Genomic DNA, 26,023 nt, shown 5'->3' on the forward strand with positions numbered 1-26,023 from the left:
GGGGGTCGGACCCTCAACCCTCAAAATGAGGGTCTGAGGGTAACCCTCCGAGGGTCACCCGCGGGTCTCGCCGAGGTCTAACTATCATGAAATATGAAAACATTCAAAACAATATTTATGTTATGAAAATTGTCAAAAATGACACATTCCAAATCTTTGAAAATCTCGTTTTAAATGATTGTGAATTGTTTGCTAATAATGATGAAGAAACAATTTAGAATATAACACAAAAAATATTTTAAAATGATTATAAAATCATTATGATATGTCATTAACACTGTACGGTTTATTATCACACGATTTCAAAAACAAAAAATATGAAAAAGAAACAGATCAATTTATATACTTGATATAAACGATTTGCGCATCTTTTTATAATCAATGTCAAACGTTTTTCACAAATAATCAAACAACTCAATATTGAGAACTTTTTTATATTTAAACACGCGTGTGATTTTTGCTTGAAAACTGCAACAACAATCCAAAATGAATAAAAAATTATAATTTCTGCAAAGATGCAAAATGATTATATTTTTGTTAATTTAAAAAATAATCATTTTGACATATTGCTTATCTTCAACAATAATGCGAAATATTGGCTTTTATTCTTTGATTAGTATATTAGATATTGCACGGTCATATTTTTTAAAATAAAAGATCAATGTTGTATGGCAATTCAGATTTATATTGATAAAAAAAACATACAAAATTTTTAATTATTCGTTTTTACAACAATAACAATAAAGAATTTGACAATATTGATCTTTGAACATGGACAAAGAAATAAAATATTTTATAGAAATTTGTTACATTTTACATTCACAATTAAAACAATTCTATTAAAAGATTTTCAAGAATCATTCTCACAAAAATCTATGTTATGTTAATTGACAATGGCTTGTTTCGAAAATTCTAGACAAAAATAATAAAAATAATGATTTTTTTTGCAATATTTTGTTTATTAAAAAAAATTTGACGTTTTATGAAATCCGTAATTTTAAGAAAGAAATTGAATGTGAAGAATCTTAAAATAATTGATTGCAAATATATAATAATTATTTCATTTGAAATTCGTTCTAAAAAAAATCACAAAGATTGATCTATGTGTATACACAATTAAATTAATTGATTACAATTCTTTTGAAAAGCAATATGTCGTGTGAAAAATTTCAACAAATAAATTTAAACATGTTAAAAATGTGAGATTCAATAAAGGATCAGATCTTGAGATTTATGAATTTTCGGATAATGATTATGACAAATGAAAAATTTTTTATTAATATAAACGCCAAAACGAAATCTTTATAAAATCACTTTAAATAATAATTTTAAAATTGAATTTTTTTAATGTGTGATCGTTAAACCCGAAATTAATGATTTTATCAATTATTCAATTGAAAGTTTGTCAAAATTATTTTAAAAAATAATTATTTATATACTTTTTATAGATTATTGTTTTGCCAATGAATATCGCGATAATCATGATGAAATGATTGAATCTTTTTTTATGAAAAAATTATGATATCTATTTATAAAGACAAATGGATAGAAATCATGAAATTGGAGATTGAAGATTTCATTAAATATAAATTATGACTTTTTATTAATTTATTGAATGATCAAAAAATGTTTTACGGATGTTGGATTTATAAATTCAAAATAAACGTTAACAATCATATTTTGCGATTCAAAAACAAAATGAATAACAAAAAGCTTTATGTAACAATATGAAATTGATTTTTGAAAAACATATTTTTTTATTACGCGTTTTGTTATCATTTACATTTTTTTCGCGATTATTGCCGTTTTCAATTACAATTGTTTTCAAAAAGATATAAAACTCGCGTTTTTGTAAAATATTTTTTTTGACAATGAAATCATCTATATGAAATAGTCAAAAGATTTTAAAGATGATAATAAAAAGATTTATTAATTCTTTTTGTTTCTTTACGATTTGAAGCAATCTGTAAAAATATGATTTTTCATGTTTTATGTCAAAATAATAGAGATAGATTTTTATTTTTTTTTTTGCAAATAAATATTTTTTATTAACAATGTAAACATTTTTTTGATTTTGTATGTGAATAATTTATTGTTCAGTGGGTTCCGTGAATCTGTTAAAAAAATGTATGTAATAATTAATAATGTATTTGACGACATTTATTTTTAAAAGATTGTTTATTATTTCGGAATGAAAATAAAAAAGATTGATCAAATCAAAAAATCAAGCTAATTTAATCTACATATATGTAACATGTGTTTGACGATTTTGATCATGATTTGAAAAAGACTTCATTCATTTTAATACGTGAAAACGTTCATCTCTTTAAATTGATCTCAAAACAGTCTAATTTTACATTAATGAAATATTATTAGAGATTGTTAAAATTATTGATGTATATTATATTTTAAATGCATTTAAAAACATTATTTTCAGTCGATCATCTTATGCGATTTGTGTCTAGATTTGATGACTTGCATATAAAAGAATTGACGCATTTGTTATATTATTTCTAATCAATGATCGATAAAGATGTTATATTTTAAACATTTTCGAAAAATAAAAATGAAAAAAATGAAAAAATCTATAATTTCAAATGTTTGAAGATTTTAAAAAATTACATGAATACTGATTTTGACAAAAATCTTGACATAAAACGATTTATTATTGATTTTGTTTTTATATTCAATAAAAACCCCATTTTATGAATTTTAAAGTTTCAAATGATCGTGAATTTATTCATGTGTAAAATTAAATATACAACAATCAATATAACAAACAAAGAAATTTTCTGATTTGTTAATTTATTTAAATTAATAAACTTTAAAAAAATCAGGTCGGTAATCATTTACATTAATTTTAAATTAATGATGAAACTTGTCAAAAACATTTAAATACATATTTAAAATAAACATATTGACATTTGTATGCATTAGATTTATAACACAATTTAAAATAGCAATATTGAATTTCATTATTTTTTTATGAAAAAAATGATTGTTGACATATTTACAAAACCATTTTCAAAAATGAAGTTTGATCAACACATCAAAACCATAAATATTGAATAATCTTTATTGTATGTAAATTTTCTGATAATTAATAATAATATTTAAAATTTTGAATAACTGTATCTCGAGAAGATGTATAAAAGATTCCAATAATTGCATGAAAAATGAAGATTTCCGTTTTTCTAATCGCGAGATCTTGCATTCGAGCTATAAAGCTCCGGTATAATGATAATAAAAAATTTCATTGATTTCGGCATTGTACTGCATATAAAGAGGCTCTCCTTTTCATGTAGATAGATCATCATTAGAATAATCAATCTTCAATCCATGAAGTTCTTGATCACCTTTACTGCTTCTAGTACCCAGTATTCCAACAATATATTCGGTAAGCGAGTGGCCACTGTAAGCGAGCGGCCACGTCTACTCTGGTTCCTGCCCGCGGGCCAAATACTAAGGTTTTATCAACAAGATAATTACTTTTTCATATAAAAACTAATTAGAAACTCGATTCGGACATTGTAATCGCTTATGTCCTAGAATATGACAATCACCGCAGCGCGGGGGCGCTCGTACGCGTGGCCTGTCTGCAGAAAGTGCAGGATCTAAGGGAAGCGTATGAGCTTCAGTAACCTCATTTTCGCGCGAGAATCGCACTAGACCTTCTTGAATAGCTGGTCCCTCTGTAATAGCTAGCTGCCTAGTAGAGCGTTTCTTTTTTCGAAGCTTTTTTTTATGAGAAGCGCGTAATTCACGTATCTCTTCGCGCGCAAGAATAAGCTCATTAAGATGTAATTCATGACCTTTAATAAGCTTATAAAATCGCATCTCTAGCGAATATGAAGGGCTCTGTGCACGCGCTTTAAGCAGCCTTTTGCTGTAGATGCCTGCCGTTCTAGCTGCCCTTTAGTATACGATATTTTAGGCGCTGAATTGGCTGATCGGCTGGGTAGTGGTGTAGGGACCTTTAGTTGAATATTCAACTGACTGAGCACCCTATCTGGATTGAATGGAAACAGGCCTGCGCCTGAGAAACTATTTTAATTATATATATATATAATTTCCGCAGTGGAGATATTCAAGTATAAAAAAGTAGTAGTTTGTATGGAATACAGGTGGCTGATTCGTTTTGTGTGGCCGACTCCCTGATGAGATACATTAAACATACAAGCCGGGGTGCTTTTCGGGACTGTGAAGTGAAGGAAGGGCACCTGCTTCCTCCGATTAAAACATAGGTATATCAGCTCCATGTTAGAATACCAGATTTAAATTATATGGACAAGGGACGGCGAAGTAAATAAAAACGGTGCATTCAAACTGAGCAGCTCGTGCGTTTAAACAGCCTGCTCTGTAACCAGCCTTGCGTTCACGCAAGCTGATATGCACCTAACCCCGCCTTGTCGATACAGCCACCTTTTTCCCTTCTTACATCCTGTCTTATTCCTAGTTATAGATCGCCTTGTACTTTTTCGCCCTTTGATAACCCATGTATGGCTTAGCCTAGCACCCGATAATAACTATCCGCCATCATAGGTGCTTTCGTCAGATAACATCCAGCACTACACTTCTCGGGAGCAACTGGATAATTCGATCGGCGCAACGGAATTCCACATGGTTTGATGTGACGTGGCATAAACTACTGTATACAATTGTTCTAAAAAGGCTTTTTGGCCCTGGCAGTACAAAGAAACAAAACGAGTGGTTTGCTCATATGTCACTGCACCAGAAATTTGTTCCGTGTAACTTGGTTTTAAGGTACATATCATCGGATTGTGGCCCTTCCAGCCTTGCCGAGCAACCCAGTGGGGGTTGCCTGATGTAGTCCTAAACGAGAATGAGCCTTGACGGCGCCAGCGTCGCTCTATCTTTTAGTCTTCGATCATGCTAGCATGCTGTATAGGATACGGACTAATGTCTCTGACTTACTATTCTTCACGACATTAGCGAAGCTAACATTCAGATCCTCATATTAATGCAGCTAGTTCCATAATACTGTTGGTGTTCGACATCAGGACGGTCATCTGACTAGTGCGGTCAGCCTCGTAGCGCTGGCTACCCCTCCCCCGCCCTGATCAAGCGTCACTCATCCTGCCATTTGATTTCTAACAAGTCTGAGAACTGCACTCCAAGTTTGTTACATGAAACTTTAAAATTTCCTTCACCGCGGTGCATGATGTGTTTTGGTAACGTACTAGCCCACGAATATCACGAGTACACTGTCGCATGGATATGCGCGTTGCCGATCGAATTGGCGGCTGCAGAGGTTCTCCTCGATAAAATTCACAGTCGGTTACCCCAACCAGACGGCGACAGCAATATCTATACCCTTGGTAGCATGAGTGGACACAAAGTGGTACTCGCCTGTCTGCCGTCTGGTGTCTATGGAACAACTTCAGCCACTTCATTGGCGACTCAAATGAGACAAACATTCCCTTCCATTAAAATCGGGCTGATGGTTGGAGTCGGAGGGGGAGTACCTACCAACGGAGTCGATATTCGCCTTGGTGACGTAGTCGTCAGCATTCCTACTGGAACGTTTTCCGGTGTGGTCCAAGCCGATTATGGGAAGGTTCTCCAGGGAAGCCCTTTCGAGCTCACCGGTTCGCTCAATAAGCCACACCCACTTCTCCTCAATGCCGTATCAAAAATGCAATCCAACGACATAGTGAAGGGAACAAACATCGGGCGGATAGTACCCAATATCATACATCAACATCAGGCAATTGAAGCCTTTGTGCGTCCAGATGGCGACTGGCTCTTCCACTCGATCTATGAGCATCCGATAGACGATACCGACTGCTCAAAATGTGACAAAAGTCAACTGGTGCCGCGTGGTCCACGGGAGAGTAATGAGCCGCATATTCATTACGGCCTGATTGCGTCGGGTAATCAAGTTATAAAAGATGCTCGGGTGCGAGATTCTTTTGCCAAACGTCTGCCTGTACTCTGTTTCGAAATGGAAGCGGCGGGGATCATGGATCAACTTCCCTAGTCATACGGGGGATCTGCGACTACTGCGACTCCCATCAGCAGAAAGACTGGCAAGGCTTTGCATCTCTTGCCGCAGCTGCATATACAAAGGCACTTTTATTAATTGTCCCGCCGGCGAAGGGCATCCTTATACAAAACCAAGGTATGCGACTGTCAATACCCGGTTGTTACATTGTAGAAATTATTAAACGATAATCTTATAGCTTTCGAGCATACTGAAAAGGCGAAGACGTGTTTAGACCATTTATGCATCATCGATCCTAAGGAAGACCTGAACTCGTTAAAGCGAAGAAAAGGGAATCGCATCCTAGGGACCTGTAGCTGGTTTTTGGAGTCAGACGAGTTCAAGTCTTGGTTTCAGCAGAATAAAGGCAATGCCTGCCTGGAGGACAGCATTTTGTGGCTGTATGGCAACCCTGGAATCGGCAAATCGACGATGGTCATGACACTTGCAGAGGAATTGCCCATGAAAGATTATTTTGCTGACGGAAATCATGTTTTATCTTTCTTTTTTTGCGAAGCCAGCTCTGAACACCAGAAAGAGGCGACGTCCATACTGAGGGGTCTTATATACCAGATCGTGAATCAATACCCGCCTTTCGTGGACAGGGTTATGGCAAAATATAACGTTCGGAAAGAAAGACTCCTTTCGTCGTTTGATGCCCTATGGTCTATGTTAATGGACATGGGAACGTCGACTGATGGCCCTGACATATACTGCATTATTGATGCTTTGGATGAATGTGAAGCCGAGTCACATAAAATGCTGCTTGATCAGATATACCAGTCTTTCCACAGAGACGGTTCCAGTTCAGTCCGATTCAAGTTGCATATTCTGATCACCAGTCGCCCATATCCCGACATTAAGAGCTCTCTATCAATCTTCAGATCTGTGAACCTAGGGTCTTGTGAGGAGATTAAGAGAGATCTGAAAGCTATGATTCAGGATACAGTGAAGGAACTTGGAAGGCGAAAGCAGTATACCCAGTCTGTTGCTCAGGAAGTATCTCGCATTCTCGAAGAGAAAGCTGACGGAACCTTTCTGTGGGTCGGGATCGCCTATAATGAGTTGAGGTCGGTGCAGTCAAGGAAGGTTGTCGGTTTACTACATGCTCTTCCACGGGGATTACATTCCCTATATAAAAGTCTGCTTGATGCAACAGTCGCGTCCGCGACAGCCAACGGCCAAGATGACTATCCATTGGTCAAAAAGATTTTGGAGTTTGTTACATTTGCAGTGCGACCACTGACTTTAGTGGAATTAGCTGAGGCATGTTGCCTATATCTTGATGAAGATCCCAGTTGTCGCGCCCAGTTCACGAGAGAACTTATTGATTTGTGCCATTTGTTGATTGTTGTGGACAATGGCCATGTGCGAACGTTACATACGTCGGTTCAGAGTTTCTGATAGCGCAAATGAAGGATATTAGTCTTACTGGATCAAATTATGTGCTGTCATATCGATGCATTGAGATTGTTCTTCAGCATTGTCGGCCAATCATGGATAGGTCAACACTGGATTCTAGGCACGGATTCCTTGGTTATTCCGTACTGCACTGGGCAGAGCACGCAAACTTAGCGCAAACAGACTTTTCCGTTCCAAAGGAGCACGAGCAATTCTTTCGAGATCGACCTGGCACGTGGAAATGGTGGCTGGATAGTTACAACTACCTCACGAAAGACTTTTGGGGCGATCTAGGCACGGACATTTCTGCAGTCCATATTGCAGCCCGATGGGGTATTAACCCATTGATCTCATTTTTTCTTCACGATGAACTGGAAGACAAGGATACTTACGGACATACCCCTCTGCTCATTGCCGTACGATATTCTCAACTTGAAGTCATACAGCTGTTAGTTGAATCCGGGGCATGCGTGAGAGCTGTAAATAACGAACATCAGAACGCCCTTCACATAGTTTGCAAAAAAGGTCACGACAACCAAGGTCTCGACAATACCTGCAAAATAGCCGACTTCCTGCTTAACACAGGGGTTTGCCCATATGCGTATGACAACGATAATATGACACCTTTCCTTTACGCAATTGGGAACCTGGATGCTCGACTTGCACAAATTTTCCTTCAAAGTGGTTTCGACATAAAAACAAGGATTCGAAGACAATCATGGCCTGGACGAACGACAGTGAGCATACTTCCAGCCTGGTCTGAGGAAGAGGGGGCTTGGGAAAATTTAGACACCAATCTCACAGCACTTCATTTCTCTGCCCTGAATGCGTGCACAAGAATGACTGCTTTCTTACTTCAACATGGGGCTGACCCGAATGCTGTTTCTGATACTGGCGATATTTCACTACATCTTGCGATCAGGGGCCACCTCCTGGGTCGCAAATGTGATGATGTGTGGGAGAATGGTAATTACGCCATCGAGCTTTTTAGGGACTTGATCACGGATTATGAGAGCGAAGAAGCTTCTGATATCTACAGAACCATCGACGAGGCTCGAATACAAATCGTTGAGACGTTTCTTGAGAGCGGAGTTATCGATGTCAATTTGGCTAACATTTCTGGAGATTACCCTCAACACGTGATAAGTTTTCATAAAGATTACGCGTGGTCTATTTTACTCAAACTTATAGAAAAGGGGGCTGATAGTTCACAATCTAACGAATTTCATCAAACGTGTCTCTATCTTGTCAGCAAAGCAGGGAACTTTGAAGTGGTCCGCAGGGTTATGAATGAAGGCCATGATATACTGTTGGTGGACGTCGACGGATTAACCCCGTTTCACTATGCATTGTATCGTGGTCGTCTAGATATCTTGCAGTTCATGTCAGAGACTCGCGAAAAGGAACTTTCGCGGGTCTGGAATTCGCTAGATGACTATGGCAGGAGCCCGTTACACCATGTTGTCTCGTCCGTTTTCTGCTGGGTTGACGTGGTTAAGTTTCTGATCCAGCGTGGTTGCGATGCCGGTAAACCCGACTTAGATGGAAATTCCTCACTTTTTCTATATGTGAAATCGTTTCACCTCAATATTAAAAAAAGCATATTTTTCCTTCTCGTTCGGAAAAACGCTGATCCTTTATAGATCAATAAACACCAAAAGAATTTGGCACATTTTTTTATGTATCATAGACAAACAGATATTGAAATTGTCAGATTTTTGTTCGGTTGTGACTTGAATCCAACAACGCAAGATATCGACAAAAAAATGTTTATGCATCATGAGATAATTCATGGAATATTTATCAAAAAATTTGTAAAATTTCTTAGATCAAAAAATGTCTTGGACCTATATAGCAGAGATTTGATTGACAAAACCTCCTTCAACTATGCGGAAGGAAAGATTCATCTCGAATATCCAAAAGATATACTTTTATATCTTTATCAAAAATGAAAAGATTTTTTTCAAAATTTGAATGCAATGGTTCGCCCATTTTTATAATTCATTCATTTGAATGTGCATTTTGTCAAAACACATCTCTGTTTTTGTTTCTATATTTCAATAAATATTAACATTTTCAAAAATCAAAAGAATATCGAATCAGGGCTTTTATTTATGTGAATTTATTACATATATTTATACTTTATATATATCCGGAAATTTTATATTTGAAAATTAATCCATCATCTCGCTTGTTTCTTCTTTGCAATGTTGCTTATAATTCACATTTTCTATAAAATCTGTTTTATTGCGAGATTCTTTCTTTAATGATCATTGCCGTTTTTAAATAACACAATTTGAATGATTCTCTGTAATAAAATGAATATCATAAAAATGTCGTTGAAACCCTACAATGTCTTTGTATTCTTTTTTCTAACACAGCGGATGCGGACATCGTATCGTTTCTTTCGACTAATAAGATTTTAGGTGCTTATCAATGTGATTTAAAAGAGTGACTTTGGTCATCCATTGCTTGAACTGTTCTAAAAAATTTTTAATTTCATTTCCTAAGCAAAAAAGATAAAGACCGACCGTGACAATTGTGTATCGAAAGATTAAGATTCTGCAACGAGATTAAAAATTCTTTAGATGATGCTAACAATGTCTGTTTTATTTGTCTATGTCGTAAACCAATTTAGCACAGAGATAGCAGAATTGTACAAATAAATATTAAATACAGCGGTGAGCGCGTTTTTCATTTTTGTAACATTGTTGATAAAACGTTGTATTTAAACATTTTTGTCAACATTGCAGAATGTGTTTCGCGCGATCCTGTGAAATAATCTTGTAAAAAGAAATTAATACAAATTATTTTGGTAGTAATAGAAGCCAAATCTTGACATCTTCTTTGAACAGATTGGATATCGGCCGTCTTCTGATGTTAATCCAGAATAATATGCGATTTTTTTCGTTGATGTGCATAAAAAGATCATATCGTGCAAACATTGCTTGCTCTTATCGCTGTCGATAAAAGCCTTTTTGAAAAGATTGTCCCAAAGGCGAGATCATGCGGGCATGTACTTCTTATATATATCGAAAAAACAGATCGTGTCACGCTCGAAGAAGTCATTGCCGACAATATATTCATCATAAAAAGCTTCCCACCACTGAGAGATAAAAGCTAACTATTTAGCTTCAAGCTTTTTGATCTTTTTGCTGTATAGCCTGCAGCGTTCCAGGTCTAGATCACTGTGTACCGCAGGTTGACCAACAATCTGTTTTATCAATGCAGCAATCTGCTTATTGAGTGCCAATACATCAAAATCACACTCAAACTCAAATAAAATGACAGTGTCGATGTGCTCAAAGACATTTAGATCTCGATGATGCGCCATGTTTTGTTTTATGTTTCGACACTCATAGTCTAATTTCGTATTATAGAATAAAGCTTGTACGTTTAGAAATATAAATTGTGTTTAATACTTAAGATATATATTATGATTTTGATGGTCAAGTGTCTGGCCACACATAGCCTCAGATGTCTTGACTAAAAGAAAGTTAATATAAAAAAATTATAAATCGAGGTTAGGGCCGTACGATCAATTTTGTTTGTAATTTCACTTCTGATATTATGGATCTGTAAGATATTCTTAAAACCTTTTCAATTAGCCAATGCCGTGTTATTATGTCGTACAGCAGAAAATGTTAAAGCTTTGTGTAACAAAGATCCATTCGGCATGATCATGCGAAAGAATAGAAGTTCTTTAACAACACCCGATCATTGCAGAGTCCATAATTCCTTTTTAATCAATGGATGCTTGACTAAAAGATCGTTCACAAATAAAATGCTCTTAAATGCATTGTCCGCGATACCATGCACAATTATCCAGAAGACGAAATTAAATCTTAAAATAAAATGTTTTCGAAATCAATTCCTTGGCCTGGTGCAAATTAAACATGTAAGCTAAAAAATTGAAAAAGACTTGAATATTACTAACAATTTGACATCATCACGGTATCGCCATCCTTTCAAAAATTCAGGATCAATTGTCACCCATCTTTTGATAAATCCACTGTCACTCCATTTATCCGTGGCCTCCGGGATCCTGCGGACCACCCACCGCCTTTCGGCAGTGGGTGGTCAACACCGGTCAGGCATTTTCAGCAGAAAGGCAGATTTTTTATATTAATTTATATTTAGTTATAACTATCTACAATAATTATCTAAAAATATACAAAAATAACTTTAATATAAAATAGAATATATAAAAAATTATTATATAAAAAATAATTTATAAAATCTCTTTCTCAAAGATTTATCATTAATTTAAAAAGTTTATTTTAAATAAAATTTTATTAAAAAGAATTCAATTTATTCAGTACAATTTGGCACTTAAAATTATTTAAAAAATCTAATTATATTGTTTATATTTAAATGCATTTTTAAATTAAATAAAATATAATATTTATTAATATTTTAATATATTTAAAAATAAAAAAAAGGATTTCAAAATTACATTTCAAATTATCTTGAAAGATACATTTTTTTAAGATTCTATATTACTTTTAAATTTTTGAAAAAATAAAATTTAAATTAATATATAAATATAATCTTTGTATCAATTTTTATATTATATATAAATTATTAAAAAAGATTTAATATTGTTTATAATATATAAAAATAATTTTTAAAATTGATATAATCAGGATTTCTTTTATTTTAATTTGGTATTGATTAAAAGATGTCACGGTGCGAATCCTAAGAGTTTTGGCCCAGGGGCGATAGCGGTATTGGCCCTCGGGCCATAACCCCAGGCACCCACTAGTGTGATCACATGACCACGTCACCTCCTATCTCCCCGCTATCCCAAGATCCTGTTGTAGCTCTTCGAGCTACGTCTTGTCTATCAGCCTGTATATAGCTTGACCCTGTAGCAATCGAGTACCTGATATCTAAGGACCTGCCTGCCTGCCTGCCTACCTGCCATCAGCTCTACCACCCCCGCCAGCCCGCACCCTGACAAAAGAATTATTTTTACTTTTAGAATAAAATATTTAAAAAATATTAAAAACCATTTTTTTTACTAATTTTAATAAAATCTTTTTTTAATAGAAGAAAATTTTCAAATATTAATAATAATATATATTATATTATTTGTGAGATATTTCTTTGAATAATTCAGTTTAAAATTATTTATTTTATATATAATTTTTAAAAAAAGTTATAATTTATATATAAAATTTTCTAGAAAACTTTCATTATATGTAAAAATTTTAATTTTTTAAAATCTTTTGTTTTATTTAAATTTTATAATAATATTGAACAATATATATTCAAAATTTAATAATAATAGAATCTATTAGACTTTAATAATATAAAACTTATTTTTTTATATTTTTAGATAATTATTGTAGATAGTAACTAAATATAAATTAATATAAAAAATCTGCCTTTCTGCTGAAAATGCCTGACCGGTGTTGACCACCCACTGCCGAAAGGCGGTGGGTGGTCCGCAGGATCCCGGAGGCCACGGATAATATTGAAAGTCAAGTGCTAGTTTATGCTGTGAGATACAATCCTTTAAATATTACTAGATTAAAACCAACTTTATAAAAAAAGCACTCGTTCGAATTTCGATAGGAACTAGATTCGACAATAGCACCGGCTCGAGCCCCAGAGCCGGCAAAGAGGGCCAGGGAAAACCCTGTCTGAACTCTGGCCCGCTCATGCTTATAATTATGGTTATCTTTGCCAAACAGGCGGCGTAACAAATACTCGATATCCTTAACTGTGACTAAGGCCCGATCCCTCGGTTTAGTAGGAAGTCCGTATTTTGGAATGAAGTCGTTCCGAATATACTAAGACATCAAGTTAATGACACGAATCAGATTGATTTTGCATTATAAAATGTTACATTCAAAACATCATCTTTAACATGATTGGGCAAGGTGCGTGATATTTCTCTTTTCCATAAAGAAATAAAACTAATCAGATTATGACACGTTATTTGTTGGAAAAGAAGTTTCTTTCAAATGACAATATAGTCTTCGGCAAATGACTTTAAAATCTGAAATGTTGGATCTGGCTTATCGCGAAAAAAATTCTTTTCTTTCAACTCATTCCGTGACAGTCGCTATCTATATCTAATGAGAAATCGCCCAACAATCTTTTTTTAAAACAGAAAAACCCACAATTCCCAATTTGCCAATGCCCGATGATATTTATCATCTGTAACAGAGATAAGCTTTTTGTAACAAATAACATTTTTCTGATTTTCTTGTAATTGCTAAAACTGAATAATAAAACCGCGAAAAGCTGCTAAACGGCAGCATTTTTCAATAAATTGGAGTTTGTCAGAGATCATGATTATGTGAGACCACGTGATCGAAAAAGTAAGTATCAGAAAGCTAAATAAAAAACAACAAGCTCAAAAGTCACAACAAAAAGACAAAAAGGGTCTTCCACCTATTTATTGACAGCTTCTAAATCAGCTCAAAAAAGTCCGTTGACCTTATTAAACCTTTCTAATTTTAATCATTAACAACCACTAACGACCGCTGGCAATCATTAATAATCATTGACTACATTGACAACTTCCGACGACCGCATATAAATAGAACATCCCCATCATTGGCATCCAGTCTAAAGATCATTTCAAAAAAATATTTAGATTAAAGACTATTTGACAATTAACTGTGCAGACTATGTGGTTTAAGTACAGCTGAGCGGACAGGAAGCCCTGTTCTCCTCACCCTGTGGTCGTATATGATTATTCTAATCCTACCACGGCCTATACTAAGTGCATCAGAGGCTGGGATCTCATTGTTATATGGGCCGGAATAGAGAGCTGAATATGGGGTTAACGAACTCATCAGGCGGCTAGTCAATACTTGATCATACGGCATGTCTCGTATTTTTCTCTACCTGTGCAAATATTCTCTGGCCTATTGCAAAGCCAACAATTGGCTGCAACAATCATAACGATATGTCCTCTATTTCCAACAGGATCTATAGTTCTTTTGTGGGCAAGACTCATATGGTAGCGACGGGCTAGCAGTTTACCTTCTCGACATACTGCACGCCAACAAGGATACCATCATCGTCGTGCAGGTCCATTTCCTTTCCAAATCTATTGGTGCCCCCAGGATCAAGACACGTCAGACAAGCAAGAACCAAATCAGCATATCGTTGCCCACCAGGGCTGGAAGCCTGACAGTGGCCATGGTTACCAACAGCCGTTTGATAAGCACTGCAGGCTTCTTCGTGTGTAAAGCTGCTTGAATATCTAGCGCTGGACCCGTCTTTGGACACGTCCCGTCTGAACCTGGTATGACGAACGAATCCCATATGCCTATCTCTAGGAGACAAACTCCGAGGCTATAAATGTCGTGCTGCATGACATATCTTTCCTCGGGATGTAACCCCTGTCGCTTCGGATGTCGATAGATATTCTTCTAGCTCGATGCACCCGCCCGGAATGTTTCGGCATAGTCCGGACGGAGCCGTTCGAAACCAATGAGGAACGAAGGACCAAGACCTGAAAGAGATTGTTGTTCTCTGAAGACAACGATAGTTTCCGGGCGGATACTCTTATGCACAGATCCCGAGGCGTGAACAAACATGAGGGATCGGACCAGCTGCTTTGCTAGCTGAAAGCGCTGATTAAGTGCATGCTTTTAATCTTCATATCTGACAGAATCATGCTTACTTAAATGCATGCACATCCCAACCACCGGTAGGCTATTCCCCATCCTGGCCTTGAACTGACAAACGTCCATGGAGTTCCTGGTCCGCCATTACCGTTTCATATCGTCCACCGTAGTAGATTTTGAAATGCCCCGTATCATAGCACTTGATTACTGCTCTAGGGGCAGTCTTTGCAGAGGCCCATGGTTGGCCCTGCTGGTGCCACTGAGTCTTTCTCGCATATACTGAAAAGAATCGGACATTTGACCCCAGGTGCATACGAGCCAGATTCAAAAAAAGGAAGCCTTAATACCAGACGAGCAGGGACGCGTTCTTGAAATGGATGCCCATCGGGGATAGATTGTGGGAATGTCCTCAGAACATCAGGAGCATTCATCAGTGCAGCTATTGCAAGTACACGGGTTAGCTTCCTAGGCATCATTCGTCCAAGAGATACAGAGCATTTACTTACTATCTCCCGGCTTTCCATTCAGCGGCACATTTACCGGTCTTTCATTCGTGCCAAACAGAGTGTCCAGCAGCCCGAGTGCTGCAAGCTTTGGGGCGACCGCGATCCCTGTACACCAAGCGCTTGCCCATCCCGATGTAAAGGGACATTGTGAAATGGCTGCCTTGATCCATTTATCACTAACGGCGACCTGGATAGCATGGCCTCCGCTAAATGATATTCCGAAAAGGCCGACCGCGTTGGGTTCGACGTTGTCCAGCTGGCGCGTATAGTCAATGGCAGACTTCCAGTCATCTTGCTGCTGGTTCGAGTCAATGAGTCCTCGTGGTAAACCCTGGGAGCCTCTGCTACAGTGGTAGTCGAAAAACAACACACGTGTAACCAATCTTGTTTGAACTGCCGGCGTATACTTCGAGCTTGAGTCCCTTCGTCTTGCCGAGGCCATGACCTAGAACAATGGCTGGTTCAGGGTTCGATGCGGTAAAGCTTTGAGATGGGTAGAGCCATCCGCACATAGAATTCCCGGGAGACGAAGCAATCCAGATATTGCACCGATTCTCAAGTCCAGCGACAGCCATAGTTGATATTGAGAAATGCGCGCTTTCTTTCATTTCTTGCTCCTAAGATAAGAGCAGATTGTCGAGCTTTAGATCCAGTACAACATGTTTTCTTAAGTCTTTGTGAGCATTTTTTATAATGATTACCTGATATTTTGCCTAACTAAGAATATCCAGACTCGTCAGACTACTAATAATTATTAGCCGCAGTATGACCGGCTGTCCTCGGTGAGGTAGGGCATCTCGCAAGAACCGCCCATTTGGGAAAGGGACCATGCAGCAAATAGAGGATGAACCATCCGACTCAAGTGGACCTGGCCTTGCTTGTGAGCGATCATCATCTACCAATCCCGTCAACATATCCCAACGATCATGCTTGAAATTCCCCTTTCAAGTGCAAGAAACAATTCTAGGGCTCCTCAACCAGCATCTTGGATTACCAAAATATCACTCGGCCGATATAATGCATTCATACATGCGAGAAAAGAAAGATTAGTCGTCAGCGCGGAGAACGTTCGACTGGTTGTCCCTTATGGTTTCCTGAAGCCAGCTTGGGAATCCTTTCACCAGAGACGCAATAGCATAACTTGCTGGAAGAAATACTTGGCCACTTTCGCCCCCGAGAATGTGCGAGACAACCGCTTCCGCCACCGCTTGGACTTTAATAGTCTGGGAATTCCATCGGCCACGTGTGACCAGACTTTCGGTGAGTGGTGTACGAACCCATGTTGGATGTATGATCTATAAAACAGTGAGCTTTCTTGAGTCCTGAGCTAGCGACTGCCGCGTTTAACTTACGAGGTTCTGACTTTCCTCGCCTCATATCTGTGCCGCAGCTCCTGCGCCAGTCCCTCGTGAAAGCTCAACGTCGCAGCCTTTGTACAAGAGTAGGAAACATTGGATGCGAGCGTCACGAAGCTCGCCATGCTGGCAACAGTGACTATATGTCCATGGTTCTTTTGGATGATGTGCGGAAGAAATTCACGCACTATCCAAAAATGAGCAAGAATGTTGACATGAAAAGTTTGCTCGATTTCCTCGTCAGTTTCCTCAAGTACATCTCTCGAATTGGAGACACCTGCGTTGTTGATCAAGATGCTTGGATCGCCAATATTCTCGCGGAGCTGTTCCGCGGTACGACGAATTGCCTCGATGGATGTGATGTCACACTTGTAAAAATGAACATGGGCCGGCAGGGTCGTCTTAGGGGGCTTTATGTCGAGTACGGCGACTGTGATCCGGCGTTCTGCAAGTTTTCGAGCCACCTGTTCTCCGATTCCACTGCAGCCGCTAGTAATGAGAACCACTTCGCGGGTCCAGTCCCACTTGTCCGGGGTACAGTTGTTCAGAATCGTCCTGGAACAAATCTTGCCGCAGATGTACAAGATACCAGCTGTGCAGACTGCTTTTAGGCCCCAGAGACCCCACGCATTCGTTGTTGTGAGCGTGAGAAAGGACTGTAAGACATGTTGGTCGTGTACCTTTGACTTGAGAACGCCGAGTAGTTCGAGCATACGAGCTTGAAGCGAGGACACGAGCTGCAACGACATAGTTAACCAAGATTCCACCATGACGGACGCCCTCTATGGTAGAATTGCGGGATATAGAGAAAAGAAGGGATGGCCAGGCTCTGTTCACCCCCTAGTGAATGTCGTTCGTGAAATAGGCAGATCAAATCCAGTCTGGCCTCGGCATCAGTAACCTAGAGACTCCGATGCAAGTGCGAGATGTCGTGTCGATAAAAAGACCTATCCCCACCGCATCGAACATGAGATCATTCCGATGCTCCACCCTGTGCCCTCGGTACCTAGGCAACGTACGGACATGCCAGATTGATTGTGCCAGGGGCTACCCCTGTAGAGCTGGACCGGAGTCCCTTCTGAACCCATTGCGGCTTTCGGGCGGGGCTTGATGCAAGGAGACTCCCGAGATTGGCATCGGTAGAGATATCCATTTTACTCCCTCAAGTAGTAGGTATATGGGGTGACAGACCGACGGATAATTGTCCCGACCCCGGTTATCTCTCTACTTATTCGAAGTTTAGATAGAATTATCACTGATATTATTATCCATCGGGTGTACCATGCCGCGGAGAAATCTTAGATGTATAGGTGATATATCGTTGTTTGGCTTTTTCAAAAGCCCTAGGGGTTAGCATCCAGGTGGTGTAATGGATTGCTACGGAGCAGACTTGCCTTACTTAGCTTGGTTACCTAACTACCCCTTACATATCGTCAAACCAGTAACCTAACTTGACTAAACATTCCAGCACTCAAAATCAACATATTATACACGCCATGTCACAGCTACGAGTCTATGAACAGCCGTTGCTACATAAAAAGTGCTATTATTACAAATAACAAAAGAACATAACTAGATCCATGTCCTCTAACTCAAACGCCGTGCTTACAAGCAGCGTGGCCCCACCAATAATCATCACACCCTACTTCGTCGGATAATATGAGGGTGGTAACCGCGGGCTTTCGAGATTTTTGTTCCTGGTAGAAACCACATTGACCTGGGTGCTCACTAGAATCTCTTCTCGCGTTTGACAAAGCTCTTCCTCCGACTCAGCTTGGGAGCCATGTGTGTTGCTTTGCTTGAATTTCGTAGTCATCGCCCCTTTTCCTGTCCGACGGCTTCCGCGGGCCTGCGATGTGGTGCCTAACTCGTATGGAGCGGATTTGCGATCGCTGGACGCGTATAACGTGCCAGAGATATGCGTCTTCCAGACTGCCCGGAGCGAGGGCATGTTGGCGGAGATAATAGCGGTGGATAGCTCGATCGTTGTCACGATGGCGACGGAGCCGTAGACGTAGAACGTTCGGGAGCCACTGGCGAGCTGTACCAGCACGATGAAACGGAGAAGTGATACAAGGACGGTAGTTCCGCCCACGGTGAAGCAAGCAATAAGACCCATGCGACGACGTCGGCTCATCTGGAGACTCCACAGCGGCCAGATTGGAAGAATGTAGATCAACATATCTGTCAAGACATTCTGGGGAGCGGCGAGGAGTTAGTTATTACTATGGCGAACAGCAGCGGTTTGGCCCATGTATTGTCAACTTACCATGCTTGCTGGAAAGTAAAGTGTGACTGGTGTCGGGATGCATTTGGCTTCGGGATAATTCTCGGGGTGAAAGAAAGCATCCAAGGGCAGACACTGAAGGCCATAGAATAGCAGGACGGCAATTGTCTGCATCGTGGTAAATGCCATAACAGCGTATACTGCCTTTTTATATACTGGCGATATGCTGAGCACGCGTAAATAAAATGTTAAGAAGGACATCTTGATGAGCCATTGGCAGAAAATATAGACAAATTCAATGACCAGGAGAAGCTTGAGCGCAAATTAGCCGGTTCTGTGATTGCGCGTAAGGTTTGGGGAGAGCATACCGTTAGAATCTTCGTGAGGTTTTCTGGGGGGACGAGTTCATCTATTCTATGAAGATCGGAAGGATTGTCAGAATGTGTACAACGTCTGTCGCTAAATTGATACACTCACTTCCCTCCTCCATACATGATCATTTGCCCCAGAATTCCTTGATTGGCTAGCCATGATATCTGACAGCGTTAGAGCAGCGCGACAAAATAGGATATGGAAGACAAACCCCGGCTGCGACCATGAACCAGTCATCGATACCGAAGGACTTCGAGATAGAAATGCGAGAATAAACTCGAAGAATACAAGTGAAGCTGGTGATGACCACAAACGGCATCATCACCCCCCAGGCGACGGGCTGCAAATTCTCATTAATCCCCATCCCACGAAGGTCTCCAGGCCGGCCAGAAACCCGAATGAACCGGCGCGTCGAAAGGCAAGTGGAAGTGTTCGAGAATTCCAAGATCCTAGTTTGCAGAATCCCATCTTCCCTATATGTGCTCCTTTTGGGCTTTCTCGCTTGGGGATTAGGTTACGTCGGCGTTTGGTGTTGCAGGGAGGGGGTGAAACGAGTTGGAATAGATCATCGGTGGAGACAGACACTGGCGTTTTGTCAACATTAGGGTCAGGATGGGGTTTGAACTTTCCTCTCGGGATATGCCGCTAGGATGGGCTCCGATTGGTCGCACAGGATTGTTTAACAGAGTCCACTTTGCGCGCTACGAGGAATTATTCTTGTAAGTACAATCCTGCAACTACAAAGTACGGAGTACACTGTGTTCACCGTCAAAGGCCACCGGAGCTGTCGTCCCTACCTATGGCGTTTCCAAGGCCCCTTAAGTGAACGCGATCCTAATGGATATTATGAAGGCTTTAGCCGGTCTGGACATAGTCAATTTCCTTCCGCTGTCATGTTATTCCCATGTCCAGCAATGGGACCCATTAGAATTCACTCGGCGGAACGCAGTCTAGTGCTTTCTTGCAGATTTGGACCCGAACTTCTCACCTAAACTTTTAATGATGGATTCCATTCTCCTGTTCAGCGGAGTGGGCTGAACCGAAAGTTGAGCTTTCAATTGAATGAGACGCAGGATGCTTAACCCATTTATAGAAACCGTTTTGCCGTTACAGGTCACCCCTCTTTCGGTAGCTTGAAGCACAAAATCGTTCGCACCGTGGGGATGGCATCGCTGTGTCGGATATATTAGGACACTGAGAACGAGCGTTTGTGCACTTTTGGGTGAGAGTCGTCGGGCGGTTTTGGCGGCAGCACACGTACCATAACGAACCAGTAGCCGTCAAAGATGCGAGATTGCATTCTACCGTGGTCTTGACATGCGGGGTTACCTGCCCTATGGGTTTAGTCCTTCGGGTCTGTATTGCACCTTTTCAGCTTCATCTTCAATCGCCCGCTTGGCGCCCACTTGGCCCGATGGCGCCGCTCCGGAGCAGGACCCACGCGGGATATTCTCGGCCGCCATCTTATTTCATGCCTAGCTGGCTATTCAGACGGGTGTCTTCTACTATTCACGGTGTTCACAAAGACGACAGAAAGATGAGGGTGCCGGACCACACGCAGCGAGTGTTAGGGCCATGACTCGTCGAAGCTCAAGATATCCCATTCGGGCACCCTTCACGGCGTTGTGTGCGACGACGGGACTGAGACAAGTGGCGACGCGAGATCTGCACCGCAGGATCTCACTCCTGGTCTATGTGGATCTTAGTAGGAGATGATAAGACGGGACGGCACATCCACCGAGGTCCACCATAACACAGAATACTAAGGGCAACTAACAGTTAATCAGGACCCGGGATGGCCCCCAATCGGCTTTTTGCAGAAATTGGAAATGCCATGCGTACTACGAAATCACTGAATGGATGTCTCCGGCCATTGTCTCAATATGCCTCTCTCCACGTCTTCGGGCCCGCTTGGCGAGTGCGACAGAGTCATGCTCATGATTTATCTTTGACATAAATGGATGCGCTATGTCATTACGCTGCCTTTCGCTCTTGGCCATTTGAAATAGGTTCAGGAGTCAATATGCATAAAGTGATTCAATTTACAATCTTCACCTAACTCATGGCCAATGCCCGTTGTATGGAGCATTGTCAGTCTAATAAGCATTTATGTACTGGTCGCGGGCAACGCGCACAGGATAAATGACGTTACTTGATTTCTGTCTCGCTTGCCGGAATTAGAACAGTAGAAGTAATCATCAGCTCGCGTGGGCATGTAACTGTCAGGTCGTCTAGCAGACGGTGAATACTCGGCGGTCCTGTACCAACTCACATCATTTGTTTCGCTGCTTGCAATCTCCACAATCGGAACAAGCCCCGGGTGCTAAATAACTAAGTCGCAGACACTATGCTTACCCAATTAGCCAATTCAGTGAGGGACTATCGAATTCAAACGGTATCTACTCTTGCGTGTTGGAAACTCGCCGTTGCCCTAGTCAGTTATTTTAATTATTTATTTTTTTTTTGGCTGGCTGGCTGGCTGGCTGTTCACACGCTGCAGGGCTAATTACTACAAGGATGAAGTTGGCCCACATCTTGCCAACATTCCAAATATGCGCGCGACATTTACATAGCACGCTAGATCTAGTAAAGACCCAGGAGAAAAGGAGACAAGGGGTGGCTCGGGATATTGCAGGCAGGCAACTCAGGTTTGACATTTGGGCTTGATATGCGGAATGGGATACCTACCGGTACGCATCCCATATGGCCTTCAATATACACCGTACCGATTATGGAGGAACGAAAGCTCTCTTGTGCTGAATCAGGAACGTTTTTCAACCCCTTCTTTCTGTTTCGCAATGGGGTCTTCCCCACCAATTTCTGGCGCTAATCGTCGCCGACAGGTGGAGTTAGTGCAACGGTCAACGCCTCGCCCTGTCTCCCCCACTCGCTAGTCGAGAAGTTATTTGTTAGTAAATCCTGCAGTCTGTTGGTCGGCAGTCTGTCCATATTCATCGTACTGTTAAAATGCGAACAGTTTCGTCAATGCATTGCTAGCAACCAAACTCAATTCTTCATCCACCCCCTTTTCCCCCCAACCAAACCCACCTCACCGCAACCATGGCCTCCAACAACGTTACCGCGCAGCAGCTCGCAAATGCAAAAGCCAAGTTCAAGCAAGACGGCTGGGCCGTCATTCCCGACGTGATTAGCACCGAGAAGGCGAAGGAGGTTGTCGACCGGCTCTGGAAAGCTAAGGAGGAGAGCGAGCGTCGCGGTGACCCTACGTTCCTGGACTGGCTGGACCCCAACTCCAGCAATGTCCGCATTTTCTACCTCATGGAGCTGGACCCCGTCTTCCGCGAACTGATCTCGCACCCGACCGCCGTCGAGATGGTGCAGTCGGCGCTGGGCCAGAACTTCCTGGTCTCGAACTTCACGGCGAATATCGCCCTGCCTGGCTCTAAGTCCATGGGCCTGCACTCCGACCTCTCCCTGCAGTGCCCCGACCCCTGGCTCGCGACGTGGGGATTGAACGTGATCTGGTGTCTGCATGACACTTACAAGGAGAACGGTGCAACGATGTACATCCCCGGAAGCCATAATTGGACTGCCAAATCACAGGTTCCATCCGACGAGGAGGCGAGGAAGCTGTTGGTGCCGTTCGAGGCTAAGGCTGGATCGATTATCGTGATGGACGGTCGCTTGTGGCATACCTCGGGCTGCAACACGACAGAGGACAAGGAACGTGCTCTTCTGTTCGGTGCCTACAACGCGCCGTTCCTGAGAGGGCAGGTGAACTGGGGTGTTGGGTTGTCGGAGGAGACGAAGAAGACTCTCAGCCCCCAACTCCGCGAGTGGCTAGGTGTCAACCGCGATGGAAACCTTGGAGTCGTGACGGGTGTCAATGATGTCTTTGCTGATGGCTCCGCTCCTCCGGTCGCCGCATGATTGTGTGATTTGATGGTTTAAATGAAGTTATTGTGTATATACCACGTTTGAAGTTATCAATGTGAATTGTGTAACATGAATTGAGCTATAGCGTTGGCATTGCTTTATCAACAATGCATTCCATATCTTTCGTATACTCGAGCCATTCATCTACTCTTGTAGCTCGCTGGCATGACCCACGAATCGTGGAACAATAATCAAAGACACGCAGGAGGACTGCGGAGTTTTTATTAACTGAGGCCTTTTTATTAAAGTCCAATGTCCCGTGCATATAATTTAAGAGTGGCAGCCGACTGGCGAAAAAACAGTCACCGGTTCTCGTCGTAAGCGCACTGAATACAGATAGATGCATTTGCGCTGATGATAGCTACGAAACAGCTCACAGTTCGCGGCTAGCTTAGAAGAGCAATTTCTCTTTAGCTAGACGTGTACATGAAATGACCAGCGTATCCACAGCATCGACCACTGTCGGGGTAAAGGAAAGAGAAGAAGTCTTGTATAAGGAGTACAGGGAACAGAACCTGCCAAAGAAGACTACGACCTGAACAATAATCAAGAAATGAGGGTCCAAATGACTGAACGATAGAATTTGGGGACAAAATGTGAAGCTTGAGCAAATATATCTCCACTAGGGTGTGGTTTAGTATGAGCCTCGAGGAGGAAATTTCGAATATTCATTGAGATAACATCACAATGCAAAGGAAGTCCTTCCTAATGGGCTTCCAAATCCGATGTTCCACCAATTGTCAGCTCCCATCTTGAACGAGGAGCAGGCGCTACATAAAAGACACACCGATGTTTCAATACATGAACTTCCTCTGGTGAGAATTACTTATACAACCAATGAAAGTTCCTATTGTCGATAGGTGCAACATACAAAATAATCACAGCAGCCCATCCCGAGTAGTAGCTTCGTGCATCCAACGTCTTCTTCAAGTGCCTAGATCTTTGAACGGAAATGACACTGTGGTTGCACCATTCCAGGCCACCAAATTGTCTTTTGGTATAAGATCCACTCTGTGGATGGATCCGGCCGTGAAAGGAAGGGCATAACAGCATCACCGGTTGTCAACAGCATATCTATTCGTTTCGGCCGTGCCACATCTATTTTGCGAAGTGCCTCGATAAGGCTGGACAAATTGGCAATCAAGCTAATAGCGGGGCTAAACAGAACCTGACAGTGGCCATCTTTATCGATGCTCAGACAGCCATCAATCCGATAGATGAAACAATATGATTGAACCAGCGGTGTCTATAGAATTCCGAGGAAATCTTAGAAACACGTTAAAACTCTTCCTGGATCTCTATGCTAGGTGCCCGGGGGGAATTCTGACAAGGTCCTTGATTTCGGAGATGTAAACATACTTACTGCGCGACATTGGCGGCTGTGTTATCATGCTTTGGAATCAAAAGATTGGACATGATGTTTTTCAGAAATTTCAGATCCTTATTGAGCTCGAGATTACTTTCAAAATGGCTTAAATCCACGCAATTAAAATTATTGCTTGCCAATGTGGCATTGGGAACTCTCGTAATAGCAGCCTATACTGGCACGATCCAGGGGATGGCGCTTATTGTTTACCTGCCACGCTAGTTGACAACAACGACATGCCAAACGCCGGATGGCGAAACTTCGCCATACGAAGTGGAGATGATGGAACTTAATAGATTACTGGTTAGCATGATGAGGGACCTTGATCTGCCGCCTCTTTGATGTTCCCATTCTACAAGGCATTGAAATACTAATTAGCATTCAACCGTTTGTAGTCCCCACTGTCCATAGATGATTGGAATGCGGGTTGACGTTGGTCTAAACCAAGATCAACAACCTCACAGGAACCGATGTCATGGCCAAATGTAAACAGTCCCGCCAAATCAGTACTATCTGGAGTATTCCATAATCCAAATCTTCCCAAGAGGTACTCCGCAAATACTACCGAGTTGTATCTTTGTGGGAGCATTAGCAGCCCATGAACCCCCAGAATATCACTCATGAAGACATACATGTTGTTAAATGGCAGCGAAGTCAATAATAGTGCAATACATTGATTCTTGCCTTTGAAACTGGTGGATGGAAGCGTTTAAGTAAAAGAATACAACTTTGCAACCATGCCCAGTCAACATCCTCTCAAGACAGTGCACCCAGCCATTGCATAGTGTAACTGCTAGCTGCAAATGTGGCAGTGCTGGGGACATTTACGAATGAGTGAAGACCCGTCGTCAAGCTCTGGGACTGTTGGCAGCCCACGTAGTAAATCGAGGTGTGAGTGAAATTTTTGAGTCTGTGGGCAGCAAAGTTTGAAGTGCTGAGTGCAACAGACATCATTGTTATATTAATGACAAGAGCAAAAGGTGATGTTTCAGCCGCCATGTAAATCCCTCTTAATGACTCAGATGCAGCTCCGAGCTCGTCATGATTGATCATGTGGACCGTAACTCCTTTTGTGTGGTTTCAAGGCAGGGAACCATCTGCGAGGCTGCTTTGTTGAACGCGCTAGCGTACCAGACAGAATCGCGATCGCTTTTGCATCAGGCTATTTTTCTCTAGAGGCACATCAATTCCTCTTATCTTAGAAGAGATACCAATTACGATTGTGGGTCGCTCTCGCCTTTTGAGATATTGATATTGTCAAGTATATCACGATAGTACCTGCTCGGATCACTTTTAGCTTCCA

General features: G+C 41.1%; 3 protein-coding genes across 3 annotated transcripts; 1 reads left to right on the forward strand and 2 right to left on the reverse strand.

The window, feature by feature from the left end:
* Nucleotides 1–16,851: 16,851 nt before the first annotated feature.
* On the reverse strand, nt 16,852–17,628 carry LDX57_004116 (uncharacterized protein; the record flags this gene model as incomplete). The annotated part of the gene is made up of 1 exon (XM_046085773.1): nt 16,852–17,628. The coding sequence occupies one exon, from the start codon at nt 17,626–17,628 to the stop codon at nt 16,852–16,854; it is 777 nt and encodes a 258-aa protein (XP_045941736.1).
* An 872-nt stretch (nt 17,629–18,500) lies between these two features.
* LDX57_004117 (uncharacterized protein) lies at nt 18,501–19,585 on the reverse strand (the record flags this gene model as incomplete). The annotated part of the gene is made up of 4 exons (XM_046085774.1): nt 18,501–19,055; nt 19,128–19,397; nt 19,454–19,499; nt 19,563–19,585. 4 exons carry the CDS (start codon nt 19,583–19,585, stop codon nt 18,501–18,503), a joined length of 894 nt encoding a protein of 297 aa, XP_045941737.1.
* A 2,932-nt stretch (nt 19,586–22,517) lies between these two features.
* LDX57_004118 (phytanoyl-CoA dioxygenase family protein) lies at nt 22,518–23,372 on the forward strand (the record flags this gene model as incomplete). Its single annotated transcript, XM_046085775.1, has 1 exon — nt 22,518–23,372. One exon carries the CDS (start codon nt 22,518–22,520, stop codon nt 23,346–23,348), a length of 831 nt encoding a protein of 276 aa, XP_045941738.1. The 3' UTR covers nt 23,349–23,372.
* Between the last annotated feature and the right edge of the window lie 2,651 nt (nt 23,373–26,023).

This window comes from Aspergillus melleus, assembly GCF_016097325.1.
Source record: "Aspergillus melleus strain CBS 546.65 chromosome Unknown contig2, whole genome shotgun sequence".
NCBI lineage: Eukaryota > Fungi > Ascomycota > Eurotiomycetes > Eurotiales > Aspergillaceae > Aspergillus > Aspergillus melleus.